At 42.8% G+C, this 12,097-nt stretch overlaps 1 protein-coding gene across 1 annotated transcript in view; it reads right to left on the bottom strand.

Moving 5' to 3' along the window:
- The window catches only part of ghra (growth hormone receptor a), a 42,243-nt gene that overhangs the window by 18,886 nt on the left and 11,260 nt on the right, over positions 1-12,097 (bottom strand). The window contains exon 2 of the mRNA XM_083784172.1: positions 10,067-10,176. Coding sequence (XP_083640298.1) covers positions 10,067-10,172 — 106 coding nt within the window. The 5' untranslated portion in view covers positions 10,173-10,176. The remainder of the gene's footprint in view (positions 1-10,066; positions 10,177-12,097) is intronic.

Raw genomic sequence — 12,097 nt, 5'->3', positions numbered from 1 at the left:
GCGGAGCGAGTGATGTCGAAGAGATCTCCAAAGTGTGGTTAACAGAGAGGGAAATGACTCTGAGGATGAGCACGCAAAGTGGAATAAATGTTATGCTATAGTTCCCTGCAAAGGTTGTTGCAACTTGTACCAGTTGCACGTCCACATTGATGAAACAACTCAAAATCAATACGCCTACACGAGTCCAGAACTCAGGAGAATAATCTAGGCAAATCGCGTTTGAGAGCCATGCAGAAAGCCCGCACTCCCCGCAGCTCCACCACAGCCGGCGGGGGATGAGGATGATGCAAGGCTGGTTCACTTTCCCCAGGCTAGTAACGTAATAGAAAATAAAAACTACTAATGTCTACAGAGCTTTTCATTAGGTGTATTGTACAACTGTTGTTAATGGTGTTAATTTAGAACGCCAATGTCTCGACGTCTTTCTGTCTGATATTTTATGAATCACGCCAAATCAATTTGTCTGCACTTATTTTTTACAACTTATAAGCAACTCAACTGCTTTTGATTTGGCTCTAAATTAATCGCGTGACTGTTGAGAGCCCAGCGTTTAGGTGCATATACCTCCATAGATTCATTAGCCTACTTTATAAACAGTTTGCAGAAAAAAAGACAGGAACGTAGCCTACAGTTCAATACAAGGTCTGCTAAAAGGATTTTATAATCCATCCAATTTGTTTCCCCATTAGGGTAAGGGGTCCTTCATATTAAATTAATCTGAACATTAAAGACAACATTTGTCACCACAACAATATCATTATTGCAATGTGTACTGTATTTAATATACAGCAAATTGCAATATACAGTACAAATTGCAACAATGATATTGTTGTGGTGGCTAGCTGGTGGTGGTGGTGGTGACGTTTAAATAATAGTGCCACCTCATAATTGTAAAGTGCATTTTCAATAATTGAATTAATTAATTTGTTTTTATTATGTACTTGGTTAGGTTAGTTATAATATAAGCATAATTTATGTCAGAAAAAAAGGGGAAAAAATAAAATTAGGATCCGTTAAGGGAACCGTTAGGAACCGGAACCGTTAAGAGGGATCCGGGAAGGATCCGGAACCGTTAAAATCCTAACGAATCCCAACCCTAGGCAGGCAGGGTGTATGGGGTACTGGAGCTCCATTGGCAGACCACTTCTGTCTTGGTGGTGTTGACAGACAGCCCCATCCTGCTGTAGGCCTTGAAAACCACAGCAAGGATGGACTGGAGGTCCTGTGGGGAGTGTGCCACAAGAGCACAGTCATCTGCATACTGCAACTCAATGACCTGCTCTGTGTACAGTTTGGTCTTTGCCTGTAGCCTCCTGATATTAAAAAGGTTTCCATCCAGTCTGAAATCCACTAAAACACCACTGCTGGACTCAAGCTCCTTATGGAGAAGATGGGTAACACACATGTCCTCGGGTGGGACAGTACAGTACAGTACAGTACAGTACAGTACAGTACAGTACAGTACAGTACAGTACAGTACAGTACAGTACAGTACAGTACAGTACAGTACAGTACAGTACAGTACAGTACAGTACCCCTGGGGACCCCCACACGGTAACTCTGTTTCTCAACTGTTTCGGACGCGGGCGGCCCGCCGGAACCGGGCCAGCGCCCTGGGCTCGTTCCTGTGGGTCTGGAAGTTCCGGGGACCCCCTGGGGACCCACACACGGAGTTGCACCACTCACTTCACACGGGTGTGATTTTTCTGTTAATGTATTTTCACCAGTTAGGTTTAGACTTAACTGAGCAGGTTGAGCTAGATAGCAGCCCAGCAGTTTTGCTAAAGAGCTTCATTGATAAAGGTCAGCATTGTTTTATGCTTCATTCTCAGTTGTTTCAAATGCCACTAACTCTGGATGGCTTATTCTGCAGCTGAAGCCAAAGTGTGTCAAGGGTGAAAGGTTATAGGCACTAACACCTCATTCTCAGCCCTGCCTCTATCTCTCACTCTCGCCCTTCTATAGAACATGCTTAGACAAAGTCCTATAGAGCAGATCAGAATGTTAGCGGTATGTCCAGGGAGAACGTCTATGGATATCTACACAATATCAGAATAAAGTGTCCAGAACATCATCTATGTCGACTAGTTTGTCAACCCTGTGGATATTTAGAACAAAGTAACGTACTGTATTTTTTTTAATAGTCAATAACAATATCATAAGTGCCCTTTTCCAGAAATAAGGTGAATGAATAGTACTGCTCTGATGAGACGCTGTCGGTGTTATCTCCCCAGAAATGTTTTTTTTTGTGTGGTTGTGTTAGGCTGAAACTTTGACAAAATATAAGAAGATGGCTGACCTCATGGCACTGATGATGCCAAACCAAAAGCCAAACCAAAGCGTTATTAGAAGCTTTCTAAACACTGCAGCCACAATGTAAGATAAACTGCTTCACAAGCTGTATGGTTTAGAACTGGTTCAAGCTCCTGCAAGTGCAGTAAAGTGGCCTTGAGGTACTCTCCCTATAGAAGCTTGTCATGGGGCCTTACTTAATTCACACATTCAAATGGTCGCTGGGAAAAGTATAAATTAAGCCCCACCCTAAACTCTTGCATGCTGCTAACCAGTGCTGTCACTCACACCACATTACACTGTGCCTAAACTGATGAGAAACAGAATCCTGCCTGTACCTGCCAAATGCCATGAGAAAAACAGACAACCTTGATGAAAGCCATGTAGCGTATATTAAGCAGTAATGTGACTGCCCTCCAGGGTCGTGGGAAAAAAACATTTGCACCTTCAAGGAGTGAATTACGCAGGAGGCTGCACAATTAATAAAAAATAAGTATGGAAAATTGTCGTTTTACAATAATATAATCATGAAACGTGGGAGCCTAAATGGTAAATGAATAAATGGACTTCATTTATAGTGCTTTTTCTAGTCTTCCGACCCAAAAACGTTTTCAGCATGAACATCTTTTATTCCATAATAAAGCATGGGAGTTTATAATTTTGTAATCTCCCCAACCAATCAGGCTCTCAAAGACACAATGAAATCACAGGTCATTGCGTACCATTTGAACAAATATATATGATTCTAAAGGCATTAAGAAAATGAAGATAAATAATCAGTATTGTCATTTTCGGCACAATCGTGCAGCCCTAATCCCAGTTTGTGCGTTGTGTGCACATTATCATCAATGAGTGTGTGCATTCGTGCGTGCATGGCATGTGTTTTGCATCTACCTTTAACCTGCCTGAGCTGTGTGTGCGTGTGCGTGTGTGTGTGTGTGTGTGTGTGTGCGTGCGTGCGTGTGATCCTGGTGCTGAAAAACAGCTCCGAGGTTCACTTCCTCTCTACATCGGCCCTCATGGCGTAGCTAGGAAACAGTCTGTGTCCGTCTGCCGAGACAGCAGCTTTAGCCATTAGGCTTTAGAAATCCACAAAAAAGCCTAAATAAACGCTCTAAAGGCTCTCTCCCACCCACCCAGCAAGCTGCTCAGTGGGGAGCTAAAAGGTAGGAGGAAAGGAGCAATCAGGCTTTATCAGTAGCCATATTGCTAAATGCCTGAGAAGAAGGGATATCGGGCCTGTGACGCTGTCGCCACAAAAGACCACCTTTTCCAGCTCATTTGTACACAAGCAGGCTAACACATAAAAAGACTGTCAGGGAGTCCGTTTTAAATAATTACTCTGTACACGCCGTCAACCCCCATTTAAGTCCATTTGGTTGCATTTGTACATTCTCAGAGTTACAAATGGATACGTTAACACTGCCCATGTGTGTGTGTGCTCATGCGCGGGTGTGTGTGTGTGTGTGTGTGTGTGTGCAAACTGTGCATACACAGATGTGAAAACAGGATGTACTGCTGCTTCATGCCATAAAATGGAATGGTGAAATTGTATTAATAAATATAACTTTATTCTCATGCCAAGGTGGTATGCATGTACATTCATTGGTTCATAAATAAACATTAGGAGGATGAAGGGTTATACCCAAGGCTTTAGGCTTGATGTGTCAAATATCTAATTAGTAACAGATGAAAATTTTGTTCTGACTGGATCTGCCCTAATGCTCATACAGTAGCAGCTATAGCAGAGAGTTTTCAAATTTCACTCATTACAAATTGATACATTAACACTGAAGATTTTACGATGTGTGTGGGTGTACTACTTTTATCTTGAACACATTATACTCTCTCTCCACTGCTACTTTTGGCTCAGTCTCTCTCTATCTCTCTTTCTTTCTCTCTCGCACACACACACACACACACACACACACACACACACACGCATGCATGCACACGCGTGTGTACAGTACACAGCTGCACACGCGCGTGTACACAGCTACACACGCACACATGCACGACCCAATGTGTTCTTTCATTTTGTCTCTATCATGTTGTTATAGAGCAATTGATTTGATTGCTTTATGCTGTTAAATGACACATAGCAAACACAGAGGGACTTGATGTTCCACTGTCTGTCAATTCATAAGCACAGGTAATGTTCTGGCTGTCAATAGCACCAGCACAATTACACAGCACTCAAAACAGAATGTGAACCATAATCCTGTGGTTTGAGTAACAGAGAGACAGTGACATAGGGAAGCATAATAAGGAAGGAAAATATAAAAGATCACAAGGTTCATGCAACATCATAGATCAGTGGTTCTTAACCAGTGGTCCAGGGACCACCAGTGGTCCTTGAGGGGGTTCCAGGTGGTCCCCAGCTAAATGATTGGTGTTGTTAACCAAATGGATCCTTATAGATCTTTAATTTAACTCTTGAGAGTGTTTTGAGGGGAAATATATATTTTATATCCACAAATAACATTCATTTTCGATGTGACATCATCAAGATATTAACTAATTAGATAGCCAGTCACTGTGAACGGATCTTCGTACACCAAAAATAACTAGCTAATTTGATTTGTTCGTTCATGACCGCCACAACACTATTTCTCTGTCACTCATCCACAGGCACACACCCCTCCAAAAAACAGAAAAGAAAAAGAAAAGTACCACACATTGTCTCTCTGCAACACCTTGAAACCAGCTGAGGCACCGTGCGTTGTCTGTCTACAAGAGACAACCCACAGTGCAACGTGTCCATGGTGACATGGGACAGAGGGGGAGAGAGGGAGAGAGAGAGAGAGAGAGAGAGAGAGGGAGAGAGAGAGAGAGAGAGAGAGAGAGAGAGAGAGAGAGAGAGCTATTTCCTTTTAATTCCACAATTCTTTCCACACAGACTTCTGTTGGGCTACTAGCTATGGAGTGTACATTTGTATTTCACACTGAGACAAGCTGAATGCAGAGGTGGTATGTTGAGTTGGGTGTAGCTGTGTGACATTCTGTATCGGGGTTAAATGTTAGGAAGAAGAAAGAAGGTAAGAAACCGCAACAAGATACTGACAGGGGCATGCAAACAAGTGACATACACACGCACATTTTCATGTGCACACACGTTCACCGACGCACGCATGCATACACACAGGAATGGCAATGGCCCCCCTATTACCTTGCCACCCAGTTGAGGGCTTCATAACCTTGCGGTACTCACCTCACCTCCCAGCTGAAAAACTGACTGTACGGACCCTGCCTGCCCTCAGTTCAGTGCTATAGAATATGGCTCCTGTGTGGTCTCATTAAGGTTCAGACAGAGTATTAGGCTGGCTACAGTGTATCCCGCCAGTTCTCTTCCCATGCTGTAGCTTTGATGTGTGATGGATGTGAACTTGGCCTGCACGGTAACACAGTGACCCAGTATGTTTTACAACCAACCTCAGTTGTATTAGCCCCGGTTAATGATCGAAGCCAATCTCCCCTAATGCCATCACACAGCCCACTGTTATGGCTTAATTATGTCATATTAGCGCCAGGTGAGAGTAAATGAGTGGGGATGGTTTGGGGGGGGGGGGGGGTTACAGGAATGGACACATGTATGCACCTGACCTTCACATGCATGCGTGCGTGTGTGCGCGTGCGTGCGTGCGTGTGTGTGTGTGTGTGTGCAAAGTGCAAATTCAATCTTTCGCTTTTTGTCTGTTTCACCTATGAAACTTGACATAGAGTCCACAGTGTTACTTTATTTGTAACTCAGAAGAGTGCAAAAATGTAACCAAATTGACCCTTAAGGGTGCGTTTGAACACTCTCAGACTCAGGATTTTACTGTGTATGCCCCAGGAGCAGTTTGGTAGTGTGTCAGAAGGTTTCACACGGCTAAGCCAGTAGTGATTTGAACTTGTGACCTTACATACAACGTGTTAGGGGTGACAGTTCAGTGTAAGCCCAGAATGACTCTGCAGCTGTTTGTCGCGCTACTACACCGTAAAACCCTCAGTGTTCATTTATCCATAATGTCACTCTGAGAGAGTTTAATGTAACCAAAGAGTTAAATTAACGCCTGAGGATTTTACAGTGCACCCTACTTATACTGTTACACACAGGCCTTTACCTTGCTTCTTCGCCCCTCACACGTGTATGCAACGTCACAACCTACACCCAGAATCCTCACTCCGGTCTGCATATCTTCTTGCCATCTCTAATTTAATCAGACACTATTCCCAATATTCGTTTCCTAGCTTCAATTTAGCTCATAAACTTTCCAAACTCTGTCTAACTTCGCCCTATCCCACATTTGTCCTGAGCGTGCTGCACACGGCGTACTACGTACACACAACAACAGCAACACACCAAAAGTGATTCTCTCTTTGACGAAGATGTAATTGTAGCTTTGTGCATGTACGGCCGACCAGGCCACACCTACACCCTGTATGTGTGGTTACCACTGGTTACGGCAGTGGGTCTCAATTAGCTGGATTGATGCTGGGGTCTGTAATGAGACAGACAGAGAGGGAGTAAGCAGTCTTATTTATACTCTGTTGCATGCTGGTGGCACACACGGAAATAGCCGATCTACAAACTCACAACGTGCTGCAATGAGATGCGTTGTGAGCTTGTATTTCTGTTATTTTCAGCACGCAAAAAGGAAGACAGAGAGAGACAGCAAGACAGACAGAGTGAGCAAAAGACAGAACAGGGAGACCAGGAATCAGAACGACAAACGAGGAACATAGACTATAATCACTCTGGTAAGCCTTTAAACACAGAGGAGTCTCCTCTCTAATTGTGAAGTGGTTGGATCTCTAGAAGAAAACCTTTTACTACAAACTACAAAACACATCCAAGTCTACCAGGAAGCCTCTTAGGTTAACCCAAGAGGAACTAAAGGGACTCTACCCAAACAAAACAAGGCACAACATAAAGTAATCACTCCCGAGTTCTACCTTAAACATTCAACAAGCCGTCTGTCTTTTCATCAATAAAAATTAAGTGAAAAAAAAAAAAAAACACTCAACAAGCCTTCTGGTGTAAATAAAAGTGTAAATAAAGTATTTCAAAAATAGACACAGGCATGTGGGAAGCACGGAGGTTATACTGTATTGATATGTCTGAGAAACACTGAGAAAGTTGCACGCTGTGTGTATTTGCTCACCCTATCAGCAGCTGTTGTTTGTGTACAGATGTTGGACAAAATGAGGGGGAAGATCCGATAGTTGCCAGCCAATCCAAAAGATGGAAGGAAGGAGATGCACTGAACTACTAGTTTTACCTTACTTACCCGCGGCTATTGACAATTATCTGGGAGATGATCAGTCTTATCATCAGACAATATTTTAAACTCACTCACACAAGTTTTTTGCTATGCTGGACAGACAAATGCCAACTCGAGTTTTGGTTTAAACAGCTAGGGCAAAGTGCACTGGTTTCAAACCTCTCTGTTTGTTTAAAATGAATCATAAGTAATCGTTTCTGTTGATAACCAGTGCAATATATGGTATATGCTAGGCATTAATTAACACAATGGAGGACATTCCCATCACTGTAGTTGCATAAACAATCATGCTAGTTAGTTATTTTCAGCAGAATTCTCATATTCTGCCAAACACTATTACAGCCATTAATTCCTGAAAACATGGGCCAATAACTGAACCACATTCATCTAAATGATCCACTGGGTATACAGCTCAGTTTGCTCTCCCAGCCAATGGAAGACCAATAAATCCACAGACAGAAATCGAAACATAAGATTACGCCAGAATATTAAGGACAAAGTCCACATGTTCGTCTTCTGAACTGCTTTCATTTTCGACCATCAAATGTCCATTTCAGGCTTTAAGTGGAAATAGCCAGTGTACTACGGTACTTATTCCATATGAGCCCATGAAGCTGTGTTACTCAACCTTCAACGCACGCACGCATGCACGCACGCACGCACACGCATGTGCGTGTAGAGAAACTTGTTCATAATCCAGAGAAACATAACCACTAAGCAAAACAATTCAAGAACAGTTTTTTTTTCTTTTTCAAAACATGTATATTTGAACAAAAAGCAAATGTGGTTCAATTTGTGTAAGGATTTTCTATTTCAAATCAGAACACATTAATTGGCCAACTGTAATGTTGCAAGGCTGCACACTTAGGCCTAGATGCAATCCATAGCGGCTTTCAAAGTTGGCTCCAAAGCCTCCTGAATTTCAAGTCAAATTCAAGTTTAATCACTTTCAAGTTTCAACCTAGTGGCCCTATTTGGGCATTTCATTATTGTCAAAAATGTTCAACATTGTGCAAAACACCTTTCTTTTTTCAGAAATAGTGAAAATAGCGGACACATGCACACAACAACGTTCACAACACTTCACGTTGCATTGTCAAATAATATAATAATAATCCGTTTAGATTCTTTCCCCTAATTATTTCAAATGGTTCAGTGACAGCTGGATTAGCCACCTGTATTGTCTTATCCCTGGACTCTGACACAGAAGCCCACGCCATATATTTACCCTTCTTCCAAGCCCTATTGATTGCTGGCCTGTTTGACAAGTCAAACCAGGAAAGGGTTCCGTTTGCTCAATGTTGAACTCTCCCACATGAGTCTGAGCAAACACAGGATTCTGCAACTTTTGACTAGAGTTGTTCCGATAGCGATACTGGTATCAGGTACTCGGGCCGATACCACCCTCAAGTACTCGTACTCGGTACAGGATACTCTGACCCGAGTACCAAAACATCCAATTGACACTAGGCTGAACGAATGCAGCAAATCGCCAGAAACAGCCGATCTACAAGCATAAATGACAACTACACAAAGTGTAGATCGGAGAACCATCTGCATATATGAGAAAAAGGGGGGGAAATAAGTGGTTAAACAAAAATAAAGTACTTGTACTTGGACTCGGTCTGAAAGAAATGGTATCGGGACAACTCTACTTGTGAGTGACTGACATAAGATTCGATAGCAAATGTCAACAGCGTGATGTGTGCAAAACTGGAATCACCTCTGTTAATGATTGATTGATACGTTTTATGCCAAAGGGCTGACACAGGACGCATGAAGAGCAATTGTTAAAACAATGTTTGTGGGGTGTGATTGTGTCCGCCAGGCGATAGCATGTCGAAGACTATGTTTTTGTCCCTGTCCGTCCATCCGTCTGTTACCAGCTAATGTGTGGCACTGTTGCCCCGGTCACAAACACATACTCCCTGGAAGCCAATTCCGAACCGCTACCCCAAGTTTTCCAGAACGGCCTGTTATAGAGCCACCATAACTTGAGGCAGACCCCACCCTCTCCTTCCAGTCCCATGTCAACCAAATCACTAAAACTGCCTTCTTTCACCTCCGTAACATTGCCATCGTCCAAGCCTATAACACACTGCTGCTGACACTCATGAATGGCTTCATCACATCCAGGCTCCACTACTGTACAGAGAATTGACTTCAAAATACTCACCATTACATACAAAGCCCTCAACAACCAAAATGGCCAAATATAACCCAAAGGGTGCAGAATACTGAAACAGGTTTACACAATAGAACACATGACTGTAAGTCTACAGCTGAAAATAAAATAATAAATAAGACACAGATGCCTGGTTTGTGGTTGGTTGTGCACTGGGGATGGGGAGTTGGGGACCTGTGGGTTAGCTGTGCATCACAATGTGGCTGTCTGTGGGCCCATGGAATGCTGCCACCACGGAAATAAAAATAAAAATAATCTAAAGGCATCACAACCTTTCAAGGACCACTGTAGAGCACGGACACTCACAATAACAGTGACCTACCTGATAATGTCAAGTCATCACGATCCCCAAGAAATGCTGATCCTCTTGTGGGCAGACAAGCCAGTAAGGAAAGGAGGAGGTTGTAACGGCGCAAGGAGACAGTCATGGCGCTGCAGGAAGACAGACAGACAAGACAGAAAGAGTGAGACATTTATCAGTAGTTCTGAAAACGCCATATCACTATATTTATAGACGAATCCACAAAGGGGTGTCCTGGGCATAGGGTTCCCAATCCGTACCGTACCGTATTTGGCAACTAAAAGACCTGTCTAGTAATGAACATCAGTTCATTACTAGACAGGTCTTTTAGTTGCCAAACGCACTTTGTCCCGAATTTTGGGTAAGAATGACAGCACGTTATGGTGATTCTCAGTATCATATCTTAGCAAACATTTCACCAACCATTTCACCCCGTGCATCTCTGGGCCACAACACAAATGGATGCTGTTGACAGCCAAAAATCTAATCTACCTCAGAGTCTAAAGTAGTAGTGAGTAGTGAGATAGAACAAAAAAGAAGAAAAATTAACTGCAGAGCTGAGTGGGAAAAATATTTGGTGGATTCTTATGAAACAAGAGCTTTGCAGTTTGAAAGAGGATATTCAAGCTAACCCTACAGCTGCAATGTTGGTGAGTTTAACGTTGTTTAAGCACATCGCAGATCCAAATTGGATGAATGGGGAGTCAATGGATGGTATTGCAACTCTAGATTCATCCCATTATAATAAATCTAGAGTTGCAAATTGCAAAGGCCTGTGCCAGTTAGCCCTGACAGTGACACAGTTCCTTGTTCATCAAGCAACTCTAGAGCAGTGGTTCCTAAACTTTTTCATGTCAAGGACCCCCAAATCGACACTAATGAGCCTGCAGGCCTCCATTTGAAAACATAATGCCATGGAGCGTGCGAGAGCGAAAGAGAGAGCGAGCACATATATCCTCCATATAAGCACAAATTGTGGCTGCCACTTATTTTCATGTGAAACCTAACATGGGATAGGGTGTAATTAATGACCATGATTATGCTACTGCTACGTTCCTCAGTTGCATGCAGGTCAGGATACATGTTGCCAAGTGTCTAGTTTACTGTATAGTATGTGTCATATGTGTTGCTGAGTGTCTGTTGACATGCACACCAATGCTCTTTATATGCATCGGGGTGGGTTGAAAATACATATTTAACTAGAAAAAGTGCCCGACTTTTTCCACCAGGGCTGGTCAGGTTGTGGCCTCCTGGTGGCGCTATAATAGGCCAATGTGAAAAGGGTGACATTTCTTCTTACGCCTTGGATGGCAATTGGATGATTTGACTGAGGCATTTTGTTCCAAAAATGTGTTTTGCAAAAAATCCACCTGTTGGTGGCGATATAACAGGCCAATGTGAAAAGGGTGGGATATATTCCTCAGCCTAGTAGGAGCGTCCGTGAAAGATTTCATGTAAACTGCACGCTCCGTTCATGATTTGAGGCTTTTTGTTCGAAACGGGCCAATCCTGCAAACTTTGAAAGCCAATGTTAGCCAATTAGGATGGAATCTGAAATATCGGACAGATCCGTCTTGAACACATGACTGTAGAGATAGTGTGTAACAATTTGCAGGATTTCTGGACAGAATCTGGAGGAGTAATATAAAAATATGTTTTTTTTCAAATGTCGGCCTCCTGGTGGCGCTATAACAGGCCGTCCTGGAAAATTTGGGGCAGAGGTTCATCGTTGGCATCCAGGGAGTGTGTGTGCAAAATTTGGCATCGACCGGACGGTCGATGGAGACAACTGTATCCAATGACTTTCGGATGACCCAGTAGGTTACTCTTGTAACTTTCAGGGTCACTGATACTATGAACTACAATGAAACTATCTGTCTGTCATAATGACTACATCGTAAAACAATGAAGAAACTACAGTAACTAACTAACTCACTCACTCACTCACTCACTCACTCACTCACTCACTCACTCACTCACTCACAAATAAATAAATAAATAAATGAAGGCTCCTTGTGGTGTCAGGCTCCATTTTGGTATGCAATTTTGGTA

The sequence above is a fragment of the Protomyctophum parallelum genome (genome assembly GCF_964188405.1).
Source record: "Protomyctophum parallelum genome assembly, chromosome: 15".
Classification (NCBI taxonomy): Eukaryota; Metazoa; Chordata; class Actinopteri; order Myctophiformes; family Myctophidae; genus Protomyctophum; species Protomyctophum parallelum.
The sequence above is the reverse complement of the archived record's forward strand: the minus strand, read 5'-3'. Positions and strand labels throughout refer to the sequence as shown.